Consider the following 26,962-nt stretch of genomic DNA (forward strand, 5'->3'; position numbering starts at 1 on the left):
GAACAGTACTTTAGAAGAATGCAAATAGGTGATAGATGGTTTGAAAAAAGAGTATGGAGGAGGCAAGTCCTTCTAGAAGAAAACTGTGGAAATCTGGGAAAGCTGGACCAGAGATGTGCCTAGGAAATACAGAAGAGGTAGACAGAACAGAGTTGCTGAAGGAGAACCGACAGAACTGAGACAGAAAAGGAAGAGAAAAGAAAAACTTGAGATACCTGCAGAGGCCTCCCTTTACCTTCCTGCTGGGAAGTGGGAGGGTGCTGGTGCTGACGACAGCAGTGAGCTACGGGGAAGGGCTAGGAAGGGAGCTGAGGGACCAAGGATTCTGGCTTGTGTCAGAATCATACGGGCTACTGCTAGAGAATTCCTGTTCCTTTGGACCTACCATCAATCCGGCTGACGAGCTCTTCCAGTGCCTTGACCTTCTTCTGGATCCCTGGTTGTGCAAAGGTATAGTTATCCTGCAGACGATACAGAGCCCAGGATGAACAGGGACCCCAAACAGTGGTGCTCCTGCCCCTCAAGTTCACTGAAACTCGTTAAAAAGTACAAGTTATTGTGTGAGGAATGGCCTGTTCAGTGTTGTAATGCTGTTGCTAATGGCTGATTACAGTGTTTCGGGGAACAAAGAATTGCCAGAACAGTGTAGTATGAGTAATGCCTGATGAAGTCCTGCTGGGTGTGAGCACAGCCACAGGGCACTGTGTGTGTGTGGCAGAATGGAGGGGCCTACTCTGAGGACAGAACCCGTGCACCACACAGATTTTCTCAGACTCCCAGGGACACTAGACAGATGCAAAGCTAACAGAAAGAGATAAAGGAGGAACCACGGTAGGCAGGTAGCCCTGTCTGATACTGAAGAGCAATAAGGGCACTGAAGGCCTGAAGGAGCCTCTGGACCTAGCTGTCCTCACAGAGGAAGAACCAGCTCACCTGGATCCCATCCAGCAGCTTGCTCATGCACCAAAAGCTGTCAGCTTCAATGCTTCGCAGCATGTCCTGAGACAAATTGGTCACGTCAAAGTTCTCCACATCCTCTTCTGTAAAACAAAAGGTGAAGAAAGTCCAGAGGTCTTTTCTAAAAATGAAGAAAGAAAGAGTCTAGTGTCTTCAACAGGGTCCTTCTGACCAGGGGAGAACCAGGCTAACCTGATGTCAAGGAACTGCACCTTGCCTCCCCTTGTCAGGGGGACAAATGGATCCCAGGGAAGTCCTGAGGGTTTCATTACAATACTGAATAGGCCATTTCTCACACCAATCCCACTGGGATCAACAACTCTTTCTCCTCCTCTGCACTTGTTCATTCATCTTTAGAAAGTGATAATTCAGGTCTCATGTTCAATGAGCTATACCCAGCTCACTGGAGACAGTCTGGAAAATTCTTTGATTTCAAAAATTATGTGAGCTGTCTTTGCACACTCTCACAATTACACGTAGCAAAAACAGCTGGGATCAGATAGCCCACACAGTGCATTTTGAGGATGGAATCCCTGAATGCTGATAAGGCAGACCAGTTCATGTGCATGCATGTGTGCGTGCGTGTGCACGCGCACACACACATATACATTCTCTCTCTCCTTTTTATTTTTGTCAGTACTGGGGATTGAGCCTAGGGCCTTGAGCTTGTGTAAACATTCACCACTAAGCTACACCCTGGCCCTGAACCTATGGTCCTGTCACTGAGAAGTGAAGGTATGTGCCTGAGGGAGGGTGGACCCAGACTGTGAGTGCTTCTAGGATTTAATTCCACCAAGTTGGTATTCTCCAAGAGGGGTTCTGTAAAACATCAATTCTATAGGATACTTAAGAAAAAAGGAGTTACACAGACAAAAGCAGTTGAGAAACACTGCATTGAACATCTTGGAGATTTATTTATTAATTTATTTTAAGATATTTTTATTAGTTATTGATGGACTTTATTTATTTATTGTTTATATGTGGTGCTGAGAATCAAACCCAGGGCCTCACACATGCCAGGCAAGTGCTCTACCACTGAGCCACAAGCCCAGCCCAAAATATCTTGGAGGTTCCTCAAGATCACAGCATACATTCTGACCAGGGAAGAACCAGGCAAACTTGATGTCAAGGAACTTGCCCCTCGCCTCCCCTTGTCAGGGGAACAAATGGATCCCAGGGAAGTTTCCGAGGCTCTCATTACAACACCAAATGGGCCATTTCTCACACCAATCCCATTGGGATCAACAACTCTTTCTCCTCAGGATTTGAGAAGTTATATGAAAGTCTGCACTAAGTTAACTTGCTTAACTTTGTTTATCCAGCATTTCCCAAGTCTATTTAATCATGGGACCTCTCTAGATAGGATCATCTATCAGCTTCTCACAGGAACCCCACAGTAAGCAATAGGGATTGAGAAGCTGTCTGGTCTGAGAATCAAGTGAGGAAAATGTAAGACACCCTCAAGAAACCTGAAGAAACTGGGCATGGTGGCACAGCTTGTTCTTCCAAAGACTCAGAAGGCTGAGGCAGAAGGATCTCAAGTTCAAGGCCAGCCTCAGCAACTTAGTGATACTCTGTCTCACAAAGTAAAAAAAATAAAAAGGGCTAGAGATATAGCTCAGTGGTAGAAAGCCCCTGGGTTCAATCCCCAGTAATGCAAATAAACAAACCAAAAAGAAAGAAAGAAAAGAATAAAATAAACCTGAAGAAGGAAAGGCCTTGGGATATTTCCTTCTGGCCCCTATTCAACTCTCCCTTCCTGCCACAAAGAGGTGTAGTAGTAAGAAACGTTCTCCTTGTCCAATAAGGCAGGTTACTGCACGCCTGTCAGAGGCCACACATGGGAATGTTCAGGCCCTTGAATTCCGCACCAAAGGCAGCTTTTCCCTTAGGCCCACAGGTCCTATTTTGAAAATAGGATGTTCACGGCAGACACTTGTGCTACAGAGAGACATCGCAACTGACAAAATGTATCCAGAATCCTGCCCTTTTACATTATGGGAATGATTACTAGATCTGAACCTTCTCATGACAACATATAGATGTAACAACTCTGAGATTCTCACTCTGCTTAAAGAACACTGAAGGCGATTAACAACAATAACAACAACAAAATAAATAAATAAATAAATAACCTTTGGAGAGAGTGAGGGTTTCTTGTCAGAAAAACTACGACCCTGGGAATGACCGAAAGGTCTGGCCACAGCCGATACATAAATGTATAAAGTGCTAACCACAGTATCTGGCACACAACAGACACACTAGAGTTATTTTTGATGAAGTTTAAAAGGAATGTATAATGACACAGGAAAGTATGTCACAGTATCAAAGGAAAAAGTAAGGAACAGAATTATTTATGGTAGACTTTCAACTACTGTATATACATTATTTATGTGTGTTTATATGAGCATAGAAGAAAGACAAAACGTATTACGAGATTTACAGTGCTTAGTCCCCAGGTGGTAATGAAGTATTTTATTGTCTTTGAGCTTTACTAGATTTTTCAAAATTTCCACAATAAGCTAATTTTTGATAGTCCCCCCAAATGCATTATTTCAGAAAAAAAAGAGCCACAATTGAGTACACTTGCCTTTTATCACCAAAAAAATAAATAAGATTTTATAAACAACACTAAGCTTGCAGAAACTAAGAATTTAGAGAATGTATAAGAGTCCATTTGAGGAATCCCATTAAAAAACAAAACATAATCCTTCCAAGTAATACCATTTGCCTTTTTGTCCTAACTTCAACATTTACTATGTAGTGTTTTGGGGGGTGGCCATATATAGTATTAACTTAGGTAAATGAAACTGAGCCTTAAGATCCAGCTCAGAATCTTCCTTTTTCTTTTTGCTTCATATTAAGATCTTTCCAGGTTGTTGTACATATCTCTAGCTCATTTCTGCACCCTTTATCTATCCATTTCTGCAGGGATTGCCTCCAACTCTCATGACTACAATGTCCTAAGGAATTGTCCTCTTTGAGCCTGTACAAGAACGGCTCTGGGTTGGACTCAGGCAGATCATTCTCTGGGCCAGTCTCTCTCTCAACAGTGCAGGAGGAAGGAGCAGCCCTTCCTTACAGTGAGCATGGGACTCACACTAACCCAGGCTGGGTAGTAGCTCCCTCATCATGAGAATGGGGGGTACAAGAAAAAGGTAAAACCCACATGGAAGGTTCCAGATTAAAAAAAAAAAAAAACAAAACCCCTCAACTCCTTGGATATACATTTCCCAGAGGAAGATCCAGAGGTCCATAATATTGGAAGGATCTTCCCCAACCTGGGCATTCTAGGATTCCAGAATGCTGTGGTGGAAATGCAAGTGGAGCCACAGAGGAGGAAGAGCCTGGGGAGGACAGGGGGAGCAGGGCTGTCCCCATAGCCTGTGGTTTTTATTGTCAGACAGAATAGCACCTGGGTGAGGGCACACTCTGAAGCCAGACTGCAGAACTCAAATTCTAGCTCTGTCACCCACAGCTACATGACTTTGGGCAAATGACTTTTCCTTTCGAGTCTCAAGTCATAATCTGTTAAGGTGGTAATATCAGTACCAGTGGCAGAGGATATTTAAGGATTTAAAAAGTTAATTAATATATGGAAAATGCTGACAATAGTGTCTGGGATAAAAAATGCATTATGTAAATGTTAGCAGGCATTATATTATTGTTATTATACAAGATACAAATACATTGACATTTGAGATATAGACTATTATTTGCCACCAAATCTAGTCTTCAACAATAAACCCACCCTCCCAAATTGTACCTTAAAACTGGTCAATTCTCAAAGCTTTCCACTTCTACCTTTTGGTCTTAAGGAGGAAATGCAGGCTGGGAATGTAGCTCATAGGTAGAGAGCTTACCTAACACATATGAGGCCCTGGGTTCCATCTCACACACACACACACACACACACACACACACACACACAGCTAATAAAATCTAAATCTTAAAAGAAAAAAAAGACGAAATCCAGGCTAATTACATATGGTCACAGTTGGTCAGATGCCACTCTCGGTAAGGGCACCAATTCCAAACCTTCAGCTGTGCAGGGAGCTGAGGGACCAACAGGCAAGGTGCTGGAGTATTACTCTAGGGCCTCGAGCTGGGGGCTGGTCTGCCCAGCAGCCCTCTGCTCTCACGGACAGGGAGGGGGAGTTCTCTTTTTCTGCCTGCTGGGAGGTTAAGATTCACTCATTCAGTCAAAAACTGTGAGCTGAGTGCACCAGCAAGAAGCAGCCGAGAACAGGAGGAGCAAATGCTCTCTGAAGGGCTTCATTCAGCATAAACAATCTGTTCAGAAGGATCATTAAGCGTCCACTTGAGGAAATTCAACACATAATTGAAGCTGAAATGGGAAACCATGCCAGCCGTGCAGTCTCCAGTGAGGGCAGCGTCTCTGGTTGTCATGACAAGTATACGGCAGCCAGGACTCAGGCTGAGGGACTGAGATTTTTAAGGGTATTTTATGGCTATTTTAAGAGGCAAAGCATCCAAAAGGAGGAAATCCAAAAGCTCTTTATAAAAATCAAATTGCCCACTCTGGGCTTGACGAGAACATGCCTATTTATTAGCTGATAAAAGGCAGCTGAGTGGTGGCTCCAGTCAACTGTTTATTTTTCCTGAGGACTCTGAGTCCTGGGCCTGAAGCCGCTTAATATATGCCTCACAAACTCCCTGACAGCTTTGGGAAGAACAGGTTTGGCCCAAACTGACAAGAGTAACGCCTATTCACTGCTTCACACACTTTATAGGATCCATCTGAGATCCCAGGGCCATTTTCAGATCTGTGAACCAGTGACTCTGCCTGGCTGGCAGCTGCAGGTGGCCTTTGTTTTCCAAAGCCTCGGATTTACCTGACCTGTGTCGTTTTCTTCTTTTTTTTGCTTTAAATAAAAACTGGAATTCTAAGAATACCTTGCATAATATTTTCTAATCACAGAAGGAGACTGAGGAAAACAACAAATAAAATCTTTTTTGGCCATGTGTCTAAAGAACCTCATAAAACAGAAACTTAAACACTTTTTAAAATTTTTATTTACTTATTTTTAGTTGAAGTTGGACACAATGCCTTTATTTTATTTATTTTATGTGGTGCTGAGGATCAAACCCAGGGCCTCGCACGTGCTAGACGAGTGCTCTATCACTGAGCCACAACCCCAGCCCCAAAATTTAAACATTTTATCTGGGAAAACAGTTTTAAGAAAAGTGCCAAAGTGCTGGGGATGCATCTCAGTAGAGCGCTTGCCTAGCGTGTAGAAGGTCCTGGGTTGGATCCTCAGCATTATAAGAAACAAAAGAGAAGAAGAAAAGAAAAGAAGTGCCTAGGACTTCATCTGATCAATTTTATAGAATGTCTAAGTGGTTCAAGCACTATGCACACTTATTGTTGGTGTTGTTCATCTGTCACTTCCAGGCAAGGACCTGGCAACACTGCCACAAACCTTCAGTATGTACAACAGGGTGCAGTGGCCCCTTGGACAAACCAGGAAAGCCAAAGCACCTGACATCTATGTCAGGGGAGTTGCTTTCTGAAGAGGAGATGTTGCTCCAGAGGTGGGTGGAGGGAAGGCTTACTATGAGGCCCTGGTTCTGTAGCACCAGGTCCATGTTTCTGCCTGTCAGAGGAGACATGAGATTCTGAAGATACAAGGAAGAACCTGACCATAGAACCTTCCTGACACTGCACCTGTCAATCAGGGCAGCAACTAGTAACTCTGAATGATATGAACTCTGGCTATTCACCATGGGTGTTCTTGTGTCACAACACCCTGGTTAAAATTACTTTTAAAAACCAATATACTACTTCGTATACAACCAGAGATATGAAAAAATGTGCTCTATATGTGTAAGATGAATTGTAATGCATTCTGCTGTCATATGTAACAAATTAGAATTTAAAAAATAAAATTAAGGAAAAAAACCCTAAAAAAAAATATACTAGTGGGGCGTGATGGTGCACAGTGTAATCCCAGCTATTTGGGAGGCTGAGGCATGAGAATTGAATTTTCCAGGCCAGCCTCAGCAACTTAGTAGAGACCCTGTCTCAAAATAAAAACTAAAAAGGACTGGGATATAGCTCAGTGGTAGAGTGTCCCTGGTTTAATTCGTAGTATCAAAACAAAACACTAATGCACCTCCAAGTTTTCTTTATTTTCCTTAGATTCCTATACTGTTTTTGCTTTCATTCAGTAAATATTAGAAGCTCCTGGGTAGGTCAGCCTCTTGGTACTGCTGTGGGACCCAGATTATGAGCCCAAACACATAAATGTTCAAGTTAAGGGCACAAAGGAAGAGCAAGGTCCAGCACAAACTAAACACCACTCACCCACAGTGGTAAATGTTAGGTCGGTGATGGTGACTTGGTGGCTACTTAGAACAAAGCAGCCCTCGCGGGAAAAGAACATCAATCAGATGCTGGCGGAAATGCCTGTCAATCAGCCAGATCTCCTGACTAACGCCTGTCAATCAGCAGGACCCCCTGGCCAATCCTGGAGTTCAGCCAACTCCCCTGACCAAATCCAAAGGGGCAAGGGACCCTAGAAACACCTTTTCCTGTCCCAAGCCCTTCCCTTCCTGCTGTAAGCCCCATAAAAGTCGAGTCGGGTCGAGCTTCCATGCGGTTTCTCCTCAGACCCTTCCCCTGTCCCCTCTGTGGGTCTGATCGAGTTCTGCCAGGGAGTGATATCTCAATAAAGCCTGTTCAGCGGCCCTTTTAAACCTGCCTCCTTTGGTCGCTGCCTGCCTCGCCTGATCTGACAGTAAATACCACCCTCAGTCACACTGAATATTTCCATCACCCCAGAAGTTTCCTCATGCTCCTCCCAGTCAGCCTCCCACCAGAGGCAACCTTTGTCCCCATCGCCATAGATTAGTTCTGCCTGCTTATGAACTTCAGATACACGGAATCAGACAATATGTACTTTTTTTGATTATCTGGCATCTTCTGATCAGCTTAATGATTTCTGAGATTTCCGTGTTGTTACTTCTATCAATTGTTTGTCTTTCACTGCTGAGTACTATTCCCTGGTATGAACAGCTGTTAATGTATATTTGGGTTGTTTTCAGTTTTCATCTGTATGAATAAAGTTGCTATGAATATTCTTTTTTAAAAAATACTTTTTAGGGGGTTGTGGCTCAGCAGTAGAGTGCTCGCCTAGTACTTGCAAAGTCCTGGGTTCGATCCTCAGCACCACATAAATAAACAAACGTCTTGTGTCCAACTACAACTAAAATATATATATATTTAAAAAAATTGTTTTAGTTATAGATGGACATCTTTATTTATTTACTTATATGTGGTGCTGAGAATCAAACCCAGTGCCTCACACCCGCTAGGCAATTGCTCTACCACTGAGCTACAACTCCAGCCCACTATGAATATTCTTGAACAAGTCTTGGGGGCTATCGGTTTTCCATTTTCATTGAATAAACAATAAAGGTAAAAGGCAAGGCTTTTTGACTAATTTGCTTATGGTCGTAACCCTAATGCCTAGAGCAGCCACTGGCAAAGCACAGGTGCCAGCAAGCCCTTGCTTATGTGTGCTGGACTCTGGTTCCATCCCTCAGGAAGGAGAACTTTTGGCCAACTCAGCCCAGAATCAGAGAAGTGTCGTTACTGCCCTCCAGTGGCCAAGCCCAGCAAAGCGTCACAAACTCACTGTCCAGCAACATTTCCATGGAATTTTCATTCTCTCATTCATCTAGATAGACACGTGGGGAAGGCCTATTTTTAGACACCAAAATGAAAGTACTGGGAATATCAAGAAACTTAAAATAGTCTCTGGCCTCCAAGAATGATAGTCTGGTGGCAGAGGGCGGGAGGGAAACACAATCCTGGTGTGGGAAGTGGGAGAAGCGAACAGGCTGTGGTGTGCTACTGGGTAGGAGGAGGGCATGCGCCTGAGATGAGGGGTGCTGGCGGCGTGGGTGTGGGGGAAGGCTTCCAAGAGGAGGGAGAGTCTTAAGACATGCACGAGGGTTCATCCAGGGATAAGGAGATGGTGGAGCACAAGGCTCTTGTCTTAAGGAACGAAGTGGAAGCAGCGTGCCCAGGTCCTTGCACACTAACTTGGAGAACCCTGCTGCTTAAAATTCTGGTTTTTTGAGATAGGGTCTTTGTGTTGTCCAGGCTGGGTCTGAACTGGGCTCAAGTGACCGCTTGCCTCAGCCCCCCTGGGACTACTGGTGTGAACCACTGTACCCTGCTGAGAACCTGGGCATTTCACCAGTGGGTGATGGAATGTTCGGGCTTTTAGCCCTCTTGGCAGAGTAATACACATAGCCACAGACAACTGCTGCTACACAGATTAGAAGATGAGTAGAGACAAAGAGTTCAATTTGGACACCTGAGAGGAGGTGTGTGTTACTTGAGCATCTGGACTACACGTTCTCAAAAGGGGAGATTTTGCTCCCCCGGGGAGTATTTGGCAATATTGAGAGCATCCTGGTTGTCATGACCAAGACAAGGTGCTCGCTCCAGGCATCTGACACATAGAAGGATGTTGCCCTATATCCAAGGTGCACAGGACACATGCACTGGGAGAGGTAGATTAGAAACAGGAGGAGCTGCGTGGGCAAGCAGGTGTGGAAGACAGGCTGAACGGGCCAAAATGAGACTGAAAAATCTGCTTGGCCATTTTGTCAATTCAGACCTGACCAAGCAGTCAAAAGAACAGAGAGGAAGAAACAGATTCCAAAAAGATTTGAGACATAAAATCATTAGTGTTGTAATTGACACAGAAAAATGAGAAAAGAGAATTATAGATAATTCTTAGCATTTCTGAATTTGGTGACAGGAAATATAGCCAATTGAGAGAAAAGGGTTGCTAGGTGAGGGAAGAAGAGGAGACAAACAGTTTGGAGAGCTGAGGGGTAGCAAATATTGCCAGTTTTCTTCAAATTGTTCCTTCTTTCCTCCTTGTTAATCAGCTCCCCAAGGGTATTTGATAGGACCCTTAGGTACTAGCCACCTGGGCACTAACATCATGTACAGTTTGGGGATATGTTCTTAAATGGAAGGAGTATATTTTTTTCCTTTGTTCTCTGTGTTGGCTGGAATACAGGTACAGTGGCTGGAGCACAAGCAGTCCCTTGGATCATGAGAAGGAAACCACATGGCTAAATATGGCAGAACAAGAAAAGAGAGGAGTCTAGATCCCTGATATCCTGGATCAGCATTTAAGTACTAGAAGACTTTCCTCTGGACTTTTAACATGAAAGAAATAAACTTTCCTATTTTAGTTACAGCACTGTTATCTGGGATCCTCTGTTGTGTGTAAATGTGCTAATCCTAACCGATCCCCTATGAGATATGTGGGTGGAAGTGTCACACAGGGAACTGGACACAGTCACAGATCTGAGAAGGACTTCCCTCCTGGGAATTCCACTGCTATCCTGCTTCTAAATAAAACCTGCAGTGAAAACCCTACTATGCTACCACATCTGAAAAGTTTTTTCACAACTGGTCTCACATTTTGCCTTGAAAGAAACTAACCAGGCATCATTCCTCTTCTGAAACCAGGACACATCATGAGCTCTGCTCTCTGCACACCACTTAGCAGTTACTGTTAAGTAGTTTATTTTGATGATGACCTCACTGTCAATCACACGGGCTCCTAATATGTTCTGAGCTGGATCAATGACACACCTAAGCCCAAATGCTCAGAGGTGAGACTCTAGAGGTATACCACAGACTCACAGATCCAGTCCAGAGACTCTCTCTTCACCATGACCCTCTAGCATTTCACCAGTGAAACTGGGCACAGCTGACTGATCTGCAGAGGAGCCACTTTCACAGAAGCAGCTGCCTTCTGCAGATGGAGACGCAGCCTGGGGGCCAGGCTACAGACTTCCCGCCCAACTTCCTCAAAAGGGAGACACCAGATCTCCCCGTTTTCATCTATTTTACAACAAACATAAAAGTAATAGAGGTTGTAGAGAATGGACAGGGAACGTGATGAGAGAGACCAAACAATGTCCTGGGGCACATGGATCCTGTAGCTCTACTGGGGCCGATTCCCCATGCCAGGTCAGTGGAATGGGGCAGTGGAGTGACATCTGCACAGGATGACAGGGTGGCTGTACGGTGTTCCATGGGGAAGGACAGCCAAGGCCTCCTGTAGCAGGGAGGGTCACATCAGAGGGGTCAAAGCAAAAAGCCTTGTATACCAGCTGCCTTATCAGGATGTGGTATCATTAGAGACGTAGAGAAAAGCAGCAATATTACCGAACAACAGAACCATTGTTGAAGACAGCAATGTTGTACTTCTGTTAAGAAAGGCCTTGAGGCTGGGAAGAAATCCTACTGACTTCACACACAGTAGAATGCTTGCCCAGCATGTGTGAGGCCCTGGGTTCAATCCCTAGAACTAAAAAAGCAAAACCAAATAATAAAACAAAAATCTTAATTTATGTCTATCGACTGATAAGTAGATAAATTTAAGGTGTAGCATATCATCATCATGAAATATTTGGCCACAAAAAGGAACGAAGTATTAATACATGTCACAATGTGGCAAGTCCACAGAGACAGCTGGTGGCTTAGTCTTTTGGGGGCTGTGGGGTAGTAGTGGGTGGTGCTGGGGATTGAACCCAAGGGCTCACACACACTAGACAAGCATTTTACCAATGAGCTACAGCCTCAGCCCCAGGGTTTCTTTTTGAAGTGATAAAATGTTCTAAAATTGATTGTGTGGTCATACAATTCTGTAAATGCACTAAAAACTACTGAAATGTACACTTTTAATGGATGAATTATATGGTATATGAATTATATATCTCAATAAAGCTACCAAAGAACCCCCATAAAATTTAATTTAAAAATTACTACAACTCCAATAAAAATTCTACAGGGTTCCCCTACCTCCTAAACTTGACAAACTGATTCTAAAATTCCTCTGAATGGACTTGGAGGGCATTTTACTAAATGAAATAAGCTATTTACAGATGGACAAATACTAATGATTGCACTAAGAAAGCAGCTGGAACAAGCCAAGCTCACAGAAACAGAGGAAAGAACAGTGGTTGCCAGGGGCGAGGAGAGAGGCAGTTGCCATGTCGTGGGTACAAAGTTTCAGTCATGCAAGATGAATACTTTCTAGAGATCCGCTGTGTAACACCATACATACAGTTGACAGTACTCTATTGTGCATGTCAAAATTCATTAAGAAGGCAGGGAGTGGTGACATATTCCTATAATCCCAGCAATTTGAGAGGCTGAGGTAGAAGAATCACAAATTTATTTGAGACTCTATCTCAAAATCTGAAAAAAAAAAAAAAATCTTCAAGAAGGTAGACTTCATGCCAGGCACTGTAATCCCAGAAGGAAGATCACAAGTTCAAAGCCAGCCTCAACAACTTAGTGAGGCCCTCAGCAACTTAGTGAGACCCTATTTTAAAATAAAAAACAAAAAAGAATGTGGCTCAGTGGTTAAGAGTCTCTGGGTTCAATACCCTGCTACCAAAAAAAAAAAAAAAGAGAGAGAGAGAGAGAGAGAGAGAGACTGACTTAATGTTAAATGTTATCACAGTAAATTTTTAAAAAGATAAAAATAAGTAATTAAAAAGTTCATCTGAAAGAAGATCCAAGACAATTTTCAAAAAAGGATGAGAGTGGAGCCAGGTGCAGTGGTGCACACCTGTAATCCCAGCAACTTGGGGGCTGAGGCAAGAGGATTACAAGTATAAGGCCAGCCTTAACAACCTAGCAAGACCCTGTCTCAAAATAAAAAATTAAAAAGGGCTGAAGATGTAGCTCAGTGGCTGAATGCCCCTGGGTTCAATTCCCAGCACAACAACAAAAAGGATGAGAATAGTTCTGGATTTAAACACACACACACACATATACACACACACACACACACACACACACACACACACACACACCACATGATAAAATAAACCCAGCTCTCTCTGCTGACTGATCATCATGGGAGCGGCTTCCCTTTGCCACACTCTTCCACCATGATGTCCTGCCTCACTTTGAGCCCCAAGGAATGGAGCCAGCAACTTAGGAACTGAAACCTCTAAAACCATGAGCTGCCCCAAAACCTTTCCTCCTCTACAGCTGTTCTAATTGGGTCTTTTAGTCACAGGAGTGAAAAGTTGACTATAACAGAAATTGGGGTTGTTGCTGTGACTAACCTGACCTTGTGGTTCATAAGTTTTTGGAGTATTTTGGAATTGGTGGGAAGAATTTTGAGATGCTTAGCAGCGCAAGCTGGAAATGCTTTAGACTGTTGTAAGTGATGATAAACCCATGCCTGGCTTTTCCTAACCAGATAACAACCCTCTCTGAAGCTCTAATGACCCTCATAAATTCTGATGTTGGAGCCAGCTAAAATATTAACTAGGCTTTGTGTTATGCTTGTCAAAATTTTGTTATCTGTAAGTTCTCAAACCCCTCTTTGTATAACTTTCTGTGCTATAAAGCTGTGCTCCTAGAGAGCTGCAGGGCTGTCTTCTGTTCCTGCGATTTTTGGGAGACACATTGGCAGATGGAAATTATAAGCTTGCTTTAATTTGATTTCAATTGGAGTCAGTGGTCTTTGCTTTGTGTCGTGGTCTAACAGCGGAGCTTAATGGCCGATTCTAGTGGGAGCTCAGAAGATTAGAATGGCAATAGGACCATGGACAGGGAAGAGAGGGATCAAGAGGGTTCAGAGGAGGACTGTAATGGAATTTGGAGTACAGGCCATTTGTGTTATGTTCTGCCTAAGAAGGTATCTGCATTTTGCCCTCCTGAGACTTTCTGTGAGGCTGATTTTAAAAGCAATGAACTTCTTAATCTGGCAGAAGAAATCCCTAGGAAGCATAGCATTCAGGAAGTGGCATGGATAGTGCTGGTGGCTTTTAGTCAAATTTATTGTGATAATCAGGAGCAGAAAGATTTAAAAAACATGAACTTGAATGATGAGAGTAAAACTAGGGCTAAGGAAGTTGTAATTGTTAAAGACAGTACTGCCACTAAAGAAATGCTAAAGACTTTGCGCAGAGTCAAAGAGAAAGATGGCTTGAGGGCATCTCAGGAGCTGGCAAGACCACACCCAACTCAAGTTCAAGGGAGTAAAAGTGAAAATTCTCGAGACCAGTGGGGCTCCCCTTCTTGCACAAGGGGGCCTAGGAAATTTTTTCAACATGTTCAGACACTCAGCGGCTACTGCAGCCAGGGTCCCTGGAGGCTGGGCTACTGCTCAAGATGGCAGCAGACCTTGGTGTCAACGTGATGCTGGTTCTGCAGGAATGCAGGATGCTGGAGGCAGGGGGTCATGGAGGCTTCTACCAAGATTTCAGAGGAAGGCCTGGCAGGCCAGGCAGAGTACAGCAGGGTCTGCGTCCCTGCAGGCACCCCCTGAGAAATCAAAGTGTGCAGATGTGAGGAGAAAGCTGAAGCTAAAGTGGACATCCCCGAGATTAAGACATGCCAGTAACATGCTAATAATCATCCTAAGAAAGCTGCAGGAATAGAATAGAAAGGCCACTTGGGCTACAACAAGCAAGCTCTTTGGAGAAGACATCATGCCATGTGCTGCAGATGCTGGATACAGAACTACAGGACCTGTTTGCCCAGCTGAATTTCAGTCTTGCTTTGGTCCTATCCCTTTTTTCTATGTGCCTAATTTTGTGAATGAAAATGTTTTCTCTGTACCATTATATATTGGATACTTATAAATTGTTTTTAATTTTATAGGAGCTCACAATGTGAGATTGCCTTCAGCCTCAGAGAAGACTTTGGACTTGAAATTTGAGCAATCTCAGAACTATTAAAACTACGGGGACTCTTGGGAATAGACTATATATTTTTTGCATTTTAGATAAGTATGAGCTTATGCAAGAAGGTTCAGAGAATAAATGACTGGGTTGTGAGAGCCTTAGGTCAATCAGTGAATTGATCCCCTGATGGGATTAAGGGTGTTAGCTGAAGGCTGGTAGGGTGTGTTTGGAGGAGGTGGGGCAATGGGAGCCAAGATCCTGCCTCACCTTGAGCCCTGAGGAATGGAGTCAGCCACTTAAAGGACTAAGACCTCCGAAACCGTGAGCCCCTAAATAAACTTTTCCTCCTCTACAGTTGTTCTGGTAAGGTCTTTAAGTTGCAGCAGCAAAAAAGCTGATTAAAAACAATGCAAAACAATAAATACGTGTCCTACCACACTAGGCTATTAAAAAAATTAAAAAATAAAAAACAAATAAATAAATCCAAGCCCTGTGGTACTTGGATTTTAATAAATTTATAAATTTATAATATATTATAAATACTATAAACAAATATTTTGTATCAATGAAAAAACAATGTACTATTTATTAATGGTATTGAAACAACTAGTCCTCCAATCAGAATAGTCCCAACTCCTGCCACACAAGAAAATAAATGATTAATGGAAATTTTAAAAGCTAAATGTAAAAATGATACCACAGAAGTATCAGAAGAAAACAGTGTAGAGTATTTTTACAATCTTGGAGTGAGGAAGAAAAGATTTCCTAAGCAATCCAAATACCCTAAAGAAGATCTTTCCTTCACAGTCTTCATCATAGTGTGGCTCCACAGACAGGGCCCACTGTTGTCTTCTTTAGTCACTAGTCCCTGACACCTAGTGAGAACTCAATAAATACCTGCTGATTGGACAGAGCTGACTATATAAAAATTAGTAAGTTCCATATAAGAAGACACAATAAACAAAATTTAGAGATAAATGATGGCCAGGGGAAAAATATTAGGTTGAACCATCAAAATTCTCATGTAGGGAAGTGAAAAATAATTGAGCATTACCAACTTCATGATGCCTCCACCACCTCCCCACACACACACACACACACACACACACACACACACACACACACGTTTTTTGTTTTGGTGGTACTGGGGATTGAAACCAGGGCACAGTACATGCTAGGCAAGAACTCCACCACTGAGCTACATACCCAGCCCTTTTTATCTTTTGAGAAGACAGTCTCACTAAGTTATCCAGGTTAGCCTTAACCTTATGATCCTCCTTCCTCAGTCTCCCAAGTCACTAGGATAGGGGAGTATGCCACCATGCCTGGCCTCAACTTTTTTTTTTTTTTTTTAACTACTTTGGATCAGAGAATGTTGTAGGGTGAGCCTTTAGATGTGCAAGGACAAAGATCTCAGTTGAGATATCCCCAGGTCAAATAGCAAGAATTAAGTTTTTTTTTTTTTTTTTAAGAGAGAGAGAGAGAGAGAGAGAGAGAAAGAGAGAGAGAGAGAGGGAATTTTAATATTTATTTTTTAGTTATGGGCAGACACAACATCTTTGTTGGTATGTGGTGCTGAGGATCAAACCCGGGCCACACGCATGCCAGGCGAGTGCGCTACTGCTTGAGCCACATCCCCAACCCAAGAATTAAGTATTAAGGTCAGAAAATCCAGATTTGAATTTGGGAATCTCTTTAAATCTCTGATCCTTGGATTTCTCTTCTGTAAAGCAGGTTGGTACATCTACCTTAAAGAGATATTTGGTTCTACTAAATAAAATCAGGTTTGTCAAGGTACTTTAGAAAAGGTAACGTGATTTAAAAATCAGGATGCTATTACTGCTTGAGGTGGCAAGGCCCTAGGGTAAAAAACAAGGGCTAAAGCGACATATTCCTTAGGTGAAGAAAGATGGATGGGAACTGAGAGATTCAAAAAGCTTTATCAACCAACTATATAACACATGGACCTAATCTGGACTCTATTCAATCTTTTGAATAAATTTATAAGAACTGGGAATTTATGGACACTGGTTGTACATTAGATTATATTAAAGAGCTATTATTACTTTTTAGATGTATTATGGCTATGTTTCCTTGTCTTATTGTTTCAAAATAATTTACAAGGTGAAGTGGTAGAGAATTGGCAAAAGTGCTGATAAATAAAACACTGCTAGAGTTGGGTGATGGACATGGTGGGTATAAAATATGATTTTTTTTCTATTTTTACATGTATTTGAAATTTAGCATGATTGGATATTTTGGGCCCCTCTTTCTGGATCAGGAGGTCCTGAAGACCATGTGAGATGAGCTGTAGAAGTGAGACTATGCAGGCTGGCCTAGACTGGCCCTTCGGGAAAGCAGAAAGGCCCACCCTGAGCAGATGCCACAGGTCAGCAATGGCTTCCCTCGTTGACAGGTGCAGCTGATTGTCAAAGACTAGGATCAGAAATCAGTTCTATCTATCACAGAAAGGCAGGAGCTTCATGGAACAGATGGGGTTGAAGTAGGATTGAGATGGGCACTCTTGGAAAGTAAAGGGAAGCTTGGTAGAAAATACAAATGATGGCTAACAAGGTAATTAAATATCCAATCTGAACTATAGCTGTATGTGTGAATGCATGACCAATGTGATTCTGCAACCTGTATACTCAGAAAAATGAGATATTATATCCCATCTGATTCAAATGTATGATATGTCAAGGCCATTGTAAAAAAAAGTCACTGGGCATATCAGCAGATAAATAAAGCTCAAGAGACATAAAAAAAACAAAACTATAGCTGTGTTCTTAGCATGTAAGAGGAGGAAAAGAGGGAGAGAGAGGGAGACGAGGGAGAAAAGGTAAAAGAAGGAAGAGCAGGAAAGAGGAAGAAGAAGAAAGCAATGACTATTACAAAAAACAATCCCCAAATTCCAATAAATCAGCTGAACTACTTTCTTTTTTTGCTACTGGTTATTGGATCCAGGGGTGCTTTAACACTGAAATCCCCAGCCCTATTTACTTTTTATTTTTGAGATAGGGGCTCACTAAGTTGTTTAGGTTGGCCTTGAACTTGTGATTCTCCTGCCTCAGCCTCTGGAGTCACTAGGATTACAGACAGGCATCACCATGACAGACTTGAACTACTTTCCTAATACAGTTAAAAACACAGTAGAATTAAGTTGCCTCCTAAAGTTGACCTATTATTCAGGGAGTGATAAAGTGCTCTAGAAAAGGCTTTCTTATGTTTCTGGATGCTAAATTTTAACTAGTTGTGCTTTCTTCTTAGGATCACCTGAAAGAGTAGACAAGAATAACCTTCCACCCTCACTCCCAGTTCCGTGTGTGTGTGTGTGTGTGTGTGTGTGTGTGTGTGCACGCGCGCACACACACATGCATGCACACATGCTTGTAGAACTGAAGACTGAACCCAGGGGTACTCTACCACTGAGGCTATAACTTCAGCCCCCCCCCCCCGCTTTTTTTTTTTTTTGAGAAAGTACCTCACTAAGCTGCTGAGTCTGGCCTTCAACTTGAAATCCTCCTGCCTCAGCCTCCTGAGTAGCTGCTGTTACAGGTGTGTGCCACAATACCAGGCCTTACCACCAGTTCTACCTTGGCTGCTGCTATTTAAGCAAAAGAAGGGATGATATTCTGTTGCCTCAACTTTTTGAGACTGTCTCATCAAAGACCATCCTTTTGTTTCCCATCAGAAAACCTGAACTGGATGGACCTATTCCTCCAAAGCCCCAAATAACTCATCACCCCAGAGCCTAAAGTAAAAGGTTCTAATTCTGGCTCTGCCACCAGTAAGTAGGCAGAACTCACCTATGAAATGAGGGCCTGCAGGGGATGATTTTCCAAGTCCCTTTCCACATCTTATTCCTACATGAGCTTCTCTTGCCCTGACTAAGGAAACAAAGCCTCCATGTCCCCGTGAACCTCTAAGCACAAGTCATCAAGGAAACCAAAGAGGAGAAACATGATCCTCAACTCCTTTCAAGACTCTGCTTCATTTAGGGGGGACCATGAGAAAGCCCAATTGCAACCATAAATCACCCACTCTCCAAAGTGAGAGGAACCCAGTAGGGCAAAGGTGAAGGAGGAGGGTTAGGAATCAAGGTCCTGGGGTTCTCCCTAGGGATTTCCTTGTCTCCTCCAATACAAGCTGGATTCTCATACCCCAACTTCTTGTCCCCTACATGTCCATATCCTGCTCCTAAGATCTAGCACATGAACTGAAGTGTCAAGGCCTGATGCACAACCCAAAATGCCAACACTTATGGACGGGAGCCTGTGTCTGAGTTCAAAGTAATCCTAAAACAACCTCAAATAAGTCATCAGACCATTTTGTTCATGGCAGAACATAAATACATCACCTTTTTCATTCTTGTGACAAAACAGGTCTTTTGAGGTGAGACCTGTGATCATCTCAAGAGATGAACCCCAGGCTGGTACCACTGTTAAACATTCCAAAGCCACTATCTGTCTTTTTTAGCAGGACCTACTGGCTGCACTCTTGGGAGAAACAAACAAACAGATGGCAGATGAGAAAGAGTGACAGCTCTTTCAACTCGGTGCTCGTGCTTCTTACCCACATATTCTGAGAGGAAGACGACAAAGAACGGAGTGACCAGGTCATTAATTCCCTGGACATACCCACTGGCAGGGTGTCGGATGGCCCAAATAAATAGAATTCTTTCAAAGATCTAGGAAAATGAGAAAGAAAGAAGACGCGAGTGTTAAATCACGGGGACACAATCCCGCCCTCCACTTACCTACCACACAGTTTATCTCGGGATTGATGTAGAATTTGGGAGGAAATTTTTACATTCTATGGGACAAAGGAAGATATAAATGCAGAGTTTCTAACGCACTAATTGTTTTTAAGGTAATTATTGCCCTTTATCTTTTCAGTGGTTCCTGTGACATAAAAATTGGGAAAAGGATAGCATAATGATACAAATGACTTAGAAACAGGTTCACTGTGGATGTCACTAATTCAAGCCAGCACATTCTCATTTCTGGATGCTGCTTCTCTATTTCCAGGATCAAGATATCAGAGCATTCTAGTCTGATACCTTTCTCTAAATCTTTTTTGGTCATCACAGAAATTAAAGAGGAAATACCTTCTCCACCGCCCCCTCACCCTGCTGAGAAGGAAGGAGATCTAGATTTAGCTCCATTCTTGCCTGACTAGGAACAAGTGACAGACTATACATGCAGGAAGTCCCTTCTTATATCAGGATGCAACCCAGACATCTGCTAGAGTTAGGAAGTCAAAGAAATCAAATTCTACGGACTCACACAGCTGGGACTTTGAAAAAGAGAAAACTGCTGGGGTCCCCAAAGGAGAACCTCTGGGGTAAAGTATATTGGTCACAAGAAGCCATATGTCTAAGCCGGGGATACAGAAAACATCTTTACAGCCCCTTATTGGAATCCTGCCCCGTCCAATCCAACTAGATTCCCCTCTGCCTGCATTAGGCCCTCAGGGCTTCTCCTCCCTATTTTCTCCATCTGAAGACACCTGATGCCTGGCTTCATCCTGTTGACCACAATTCCTGGGCCAGACACATTCTTGAGAATGTTTTTTTGACTGGGCTGCCACACCAGAGGAATGGCAGAGGTGACAGTTAGTGTGTGCAGGTGGGGAAGGAGTTCAGAAGGCCTCCCTAGCACACACACTCGGTGGGGTTCCAACCAGCTAGCTCTGGGGTCAGTCCTAAGCAGGCAAGGTCTTCTAGGGAGACCAAGAAAAAGGAAATGGTTATATGGTTTTGGAGATGGTTATTTAATATAGGGAAACATCTACAGACACAATAAAGGCTGTTTCTCAGCCCCTATGTCGGATGGTGGGGTCAGAGAGGGCTGAGAAACAGCCTCCATGCAGTGAGAACAAAGCCCTGTCAGGAAGTGAGCGGCCCTCTGCCTGCACTGCACTCACCCGCTTGCTGTCTGTGGTGTGGGGAAGCGGGTGGGGCACTCCTTTATATCAGCCCAACACTAATGGGAGCCTTCTTGCAAAATGACCTCTCGCCTTCTTGAAAACATAGCTCGAGCTAGACCAAAATTATTTCAGAAAATCTCAAGAATTCTCTGCCCCTCTTTGTTTCCCTGCACCTCTGTGGCCTTTGTCTATCTGGACACCTTTTTAACAAAGCTCCTCCAGGGGCGGGAGTGTGGCTCAGTGGTACAGCACTTGTCTGTCCCCAGGACAGTCTTTCTTGGGGCCTTCCCAGGGTTTCTATGCCACACTACTGGGCCCTTGTGAATGAATACACAGATCCTTGGTGACTGGCTTTAACAATGGCCAAGTGCATGGAGACCTGTAGTAATGCCTCCATAGTAAAAGGATGGGACAATGCAGACACACTCACACTGTACGAGCAAAAGCATCTGAAGGGCATCAAACCTGGCGACCCGGGACAACATGGGATCTGCGCTACAGGAAAAGACGTGGGATCCTGCCCTACAGACAGAAGGGGACAGGATAACCCCTGAAGGTCTCCTTTCAGCTCCTCTGCTAGTGTGAGTGGTTCTGACTTACTTTTGAGAGAGTTCTCAATTATCTTTCAGGTTTACAAAGCAAGCCTTTCAGTATTCAGTGTTGCTTACTTCTTGCTTCTTGGTTAGGGTTTTTACTCTGCCCAAGATGACTACAATCCATATCATGAAAAGGTGATTTGAGAAAAAAGACAAAGCTGGGCCTGGGGGGTGCACACGGGCAATCCCAGCAACTCAGAAGTTGAGATAGGAAGATCTCAAGTTGGAGGCCATCCTGGGCAATTTAGTAAAATAAAAAGGGCTTGGGGTGTAGCTCAATGGTAAAGTGCTTCCCAACTTGCATGTGGCCTTGAATTCAATCCCCAGCATCTCAAAAAACACAACAAAAATAACAAACAAACACACACGAAAAAAAAAAAAAAAAGAAAGAAAAAGAAAAGAAAGAAAGAAAGAAACTATGAAGAATAAAGTTTGAATTTCCATTTTCATTTTCAGATTCCACACTAGGAAAGCCTTTTGAACAACTACTTTCCCATCTCCAAGGTTAGAGTAAGCTTGCACAAAGAAAGGATAAGTATCTGAATATCATCAAGTTAAAATAAGGAATAAGCAGGGTTAGCTAGGCACACGCATCCTGAGACTTGGAGGCTGAGGCAGGACTGCAAGTTCAAGGCCAGCCTCCACAACATGGCAAGACCCTGTCTCAAAACAAAAAAATAAAGAAAGGACTGGGGATGTAGTTCAGTGGTAAAGTGCCCCTGCAGGGTTAAGTAGTAGGGAGCTGAATGCTGAGTGCCTAAAAGGGATTCCAAATATTTTCAGCTTTTTTTTTTTTTAAATTGGTTCTTCTTGGTTAAACATGATAGTAGAATCCATTTTGATAAAATTATACAAGTATGAAATAGGTTTTTAGCCTCTTTTGAACTGAATCTTCTAGGTAAAATAATGGTGTCAGCCTCAAAATATTTCTTATGACATTGGTACGTCATGAGGAATCCCATCAGTAAAGACACTTATGTTTAAATAGAATCATGAATATTGTCCAGAGTCAAACAGAAATTATTTTTGAGCATTTTTACCATCATCCCTATTATGAGAGTTGAAATCAATTCAAAGAGCATTAGCACTCAGCGTCCTGGCTACTGCAAAGCTACAAAGGAAATTCCTGATCTCAAGGAGTTTACTTGTGCCAAAAGATAACAGCCCTATTGACCTTCCATGTGCTTCATTAACTTGTTAGGTCTCAAAATATCACTATTAATTTCACTTCTGGGTTTAATCTCTGAAGAATTTAAAACAGGGACTAAAACAAACATTTGCACATATGTTCACTGCGGCATCATTCACAATAGCCAAAAGGAAGAAGCAACCCAGGTGTCCATCGATAATAAATAAATCAACAGCATGCATTACATACATGCAATTGAACATTATTCAGCCTTGAAAAAGGAAGGAAATTCTGACACATGTTACAACAAGAATGAGCCTTGAAAGACATTATACTAAGTGAATTGAGCCAGTCACAAAGGAAAAAACATTATATAATTTCACTTATTTGAGGGACCTAGAGTTGTCAAATTCAAAATGCAAGTTGTTAGGGAATGGGGGATTATTATTTAATGGGTAGTGAGTTTCAAACTGAGAAGATGAACAAAGATCTGAAAATAGATGATGATGATGTTCACATATCCAGTAAATCACCGCCAGTGAACTGTCCACTAAAATGACTAGGCACAATGGGGCACGCCTATGATCCTAGCTACTTGGGAGGCTAAGGCAGGAGGATGGAAAGTTCAAGGCCAGCCTGGGTAACTTAATGAGACCTTGTCTCAAAATAAAATTTTAAAAGGGCAGTGATACAGCTCAGCAGTAGAGCACTTGCCTACCAACAAGGCCCTGGGTTCAACCCCCATATCGCCCCCCCACCCCAAAAAAGGCTAAAGTGGTACATTTTATATTATATATGTGTTACTACAAATTAAAACAAAAACAACCACTACTTCTAGTTTGATAAAGTAGAACAAACCCAGGAATAGGAATTCTAAGATACAGGTTCTTTACCCTGTTACCAGGTAGCCCCCAAGACTCTTGAGTAAGTTCCTCTCCACTCACATTGATGAAGATCAAGTGAGAACACATGAGAAAGTGCTCCGAAACAAAGCTTCACACATGAACATAAGGTACTGTTGTGATGAGCTGCAGAACTGCAGCCAGGTGCCCTGGGCTATGGGGGAGAAGGACCAAAGAAGGGTAGGTAAATCCCTCACCTCCTGTACAAGTGGTTGCTGGAACAATGGAATGAGAGGATTCGTCCTTGGAATGTCAATGTGAATCTGAAAAAGAGAAGCCATATCCAAAAACACAAATGCCAGTGTGTTCTTTTGACAAGTCATTTTCTTAAGAAATGGGTATCAAAGGAATAAGGGTTAGAGGCAGATTATCTTTAGAAAGAACTGACCGATACAGAAGAAAAGTCAGTTAAACCCTCCAATCTGTATGCAGTAGTTTCCGTGAGAGCAATAGTTCATTGAGCAGCAAGGACACCTTCCCAAACAAGCCACTTACAACAAGCAACTGCTTCAGGGCCTAAGGGAATCCAGTGCTTTCCCCATTCTTTGGAATCTGATTCACTCTGGGAAGGCACTTATTTACCAAGTACAACCAAAGTGTGCACACCTCTCTCAGAAGCTAACTTGTCAACAGTTCTCTAGAACTTTAGTTCTCTTTTAAGAGCTCCAGTAACTGTAAAAAACACGCTAGGACAGGGGAGAAGAGAAGGACTTGTTTATGAAATCTCAACACATGAGAAGTGAAGAAGGACCGGGGGGCTGGTCTGCATGAAGTGGAACTGAAAATCTCACTTCTGTTACCAAAGAGGTTACTCGTGGTTGGTTTGGCTTTTAAGGACTTCCCAATCCCTAGTTAGGATGACATCCTAAAGATGATGTCATCAGCAGTAGAGGCTACTTCAGTTCTTGGGACTGGCCCACCACCCCTGGACTCCTCTTCTCCTTCTTTCACATGAGAAGCTGCCAACAGTCCTTTCTGCAGGCAATGCTGGAAGATTCCCTAATAGCGATGGCTCCTGCAGAAGGACAGGCAGCTGGAGGTGCTCACTGAGCACTGCAGCTGCCAGAGGTGATGTCACAGTCCAGAGAGACTGGACACTCCTGAGTGAAGCTGTCTTTCCTCTCATGTTCCATAACACCCATCACTCACTCTGTGGTCTGTAGACCAGCAGCATCAGCGTTGCCAGGGAGCTTGTTGAAAGGGCCCCCACTGAAGAGCTGCATTTTCTCATAGTCGCCGGGTGGGGACTATGATTTAAGGTCCTAGGTGGTTTGCATGCACATTAAAGTTTGGGAAGCACTGTCACTGACCAGTGCTAAAAATGTTCTATCTATTTAAAATGGCTAAAATCAGAGCCACTGAATGAAAAGCAGGAATTCTGGAAATAAATCTCATCCCTAATCTGTACACTAGAGCCCGAAGACCTGGAAAACCTCCGCCTGAAATGCTACCAGGCGACACACCTAAAGAACGCCAAAAATAAGCCGAGGGGCGGCAGGCGAGGATCGTACCTGTCTGTAGGTATCCTGGTGATGCTCCTCATTTCGAGAGTCGTAATACTGCTCAATGAAGCCGAAATACTCCTCCCGCTTCCGCTGCAGAGTCAGCTTCCTTCTCTCAGTATTGGCGGGGAGGTAGCCCTATAGACAAGACTGCCCATCAGTGAGGACAGACATTGGCTGGACAAGTCCTTTATTTTTATTTTAGCCTGAGCAGTGGTTTGGAAACTATTAAAGGAACAGAAGGGAAACTGCCAAGAGGTCAAGAGCAAATTCCTTTTTGGTTTTGGCCACAGTGTTTGCCCTTGTTCAATGAGGTCCACATGTGGGCAGAAGAAACAGGGCCAGCTTTCTCCGAGTTCCTCAGTCCACTGGCCCCGTGCGGCGCTTGGAGCACGTACTGCTGGGGAGCACTCCACAGCTCCCGGAGTTGGCAGCCTAGAGCTGTGTATGTAGGTCAGTGGGAGGGAACTAGACCGAGTCATGGCCTCTAAGGGCCATGTGTGTGTAGGCCAGCACCTCTGGGAATCACAAGGAACTGGCAAGTTCTATGGTGTATCTCAGTAGTGTGCCAAGGCCTTGGTACTGGTTACACACTCTTTTCCAGTGTACCATTCAGAATCGGCAGCTTAGGAAGCTGAATGGGATCTGTGACATGGCAATTACAATGCCACACAGAACTTCTGGCAGCAGGCCCTTCCTAGCCCAAGCTCCAGGCCAACTCTCCTTCTCATCCTGGTCCCGATCCCACTCCCATTCTCTCATCTCCTTTTCCTCTTCTGTTCACCAGATCCACCCTGAGCAGCATCCAAACTTACTCAAAGTGGCAGAGGTGATGATTACGTGGCTGCAAAATTGGGCTGGGAGAGCAGCGAGGGAAGAGATACTTCCTCTCGAAGACATTCAGGCAATGCCTCCAGTCAGTGCCTGGAGCGCGGGATGCTGGTTTGCTTGACTTTGAATATGCTACTGCACCTGGCACTGTGCCTGGCAAGCAGCAGGCCCTCAGTAAATTTTTACTGGATAAATGAATGAAATCACAGGCTGAGCAAGTCCAAGTGTTCCTACTGCAGTGGCTGCCACAGTGCTCTGTGCACAGGGGGAGTGAGACTAGTATGGCTGCAGAGGGAGGCCCACTTACTAACCCACTTCACAGTAGCTGAGTGGGTTTTGACCACTTTTCTTTTTCCTATTGAAAAAGAAGTGAAGCACAGGGAGTGTCAGAGCTTGCTCATGGGCAGTGGGCCCCCGCACGACGGCACACACCCTAATTTTAGTGAGTTGGGTGGCCGAGGCAGGAGGATCACAAATTTAAGGCTAGTCTCAGCAATTTAATGAGGCCCTAAGAGCTTAGTGAGACCTTGTCTCATAATAAAAATATAAAAAAGGGCTAGGGGCTTAGGTCAGTGGTAAATGCCCCCTGGGTTCAATTCCCAATTTTTTAAAAAAGCAAGGGTGGGATCACTCTGTCTTACTATATTCTGCTTCTCCGTTGTTAAGAAAGTGAGACTGTGACCACAGGAGCCAACTCATGCTTCTCTCCACGTTTGGGAATATGAATATATTTCCACCCTGCACAACTGAGAATAAACTCTCAAGAATGTGTCTTGCTGGGCACAATGGCACATGCCTATAATCCCAGCTATTAGGAAGGCTGAGACAGGAGGATTTCAAGTTTGAGGACAGCCTCAACAATTTAAATATAAGATAAAAAAAATAACAGCTGGGCATGGTGGTGCATGACTGTAATCCCAGTGGTTCAGGAGGCTGAGATAAGATGGCAAGTTTGAGGCCAGCCTGAGAAATTTAGCAAGACCCTGTCTCAAAATAAAAAGGGCCAGGAGTGTGGCTTAGTGCTTAAGTGCCCCCAGGTTAAATCCCCAGGATCAATAAAATAAAATGAATAAAAATAAAGGACCAAGGATGTAGTTTAGTGGTAGAGTACCCTTGGGTTCAATTCCTAGTATCAAAAAAAAAAAAAAAAAAAAAGAATGTGTCTCTGTGCATAGAAATAGGACTGCAGCCCCACAGCTCTGTCACATCCAGTGGGACTAGAGAAGTCTATGGAGTAAGACCAACTTGTCCAGACTAACCTCATCAGGCAAGAAGGGCTGTGTGAGGCTCACGCTTCTCTACAAAGTGGGTAGAACTCACCGACAGGAGTCTCCAGGTTACGGGTCGAACCTCCCTGGGAACCCCTGGCCAGCTACACTTCCTCAGTTCATCTGCAAACAGAAA

General features: G+C 43.5%; 1 protein-coding gene across 3 annotated transcripts in view; it reads right to left on the bottom strand.

Moving 5' to 3' along the window:
* The window catches only part of Tbc1d22b (TBC1 domain family member 22B), a 72,427-nt gene that overhangs the window by 18,234 nt on the left and 27,231 nt on the right, over positions 1–26,962 (bottom strand). For all 3 annotated transcript variants that reach the window (XR_003300333.2, XM_026383715.2, XM_026383714.2), the window contains 6 exons: positions 26,879–26,949; positions 24,737–24,865; positions 23,423–23,488; positions 19,243–19,357; positions 934–1,040; positions 386–461 (listed from right to left, as the gene is read on the bottom strand). Coding sequence is in view for 2 of the 3 variants with exons in the window: in XM_026383715.2 (XP_026239500.1) it covers positions 386–461; positions 934–1,040; positions 19,243–19,357; positions 23,423–23,488; positions 24,737–24,865; positions 26,879–26,949 (564 nt within the window). In the remaining variant the exon portion in view is untranslated. The remainder of the gene's footprint in view (positions 1–385; positions 462–933; positions 1,041–19,242; positions 19,358–23,422; positions 23,489–24,736; positions 24,866–26,878; positions 26,950–26,962) is intronic.

Source organism: Urocitellus parryii, chromosome 8, assembly GCF_045843805.1.
Source record: "Urocitellus parryii isolate mUroPar1 chromosome 8, mUroPar1.hap1, whole genome shotgun sequence".
Lineage (NCBI taxonomy): Eukaryota > Metazoa > Chordata > Mammalia > Rodentia > Sciuridae > Urocitellus > Urocitellus parryii.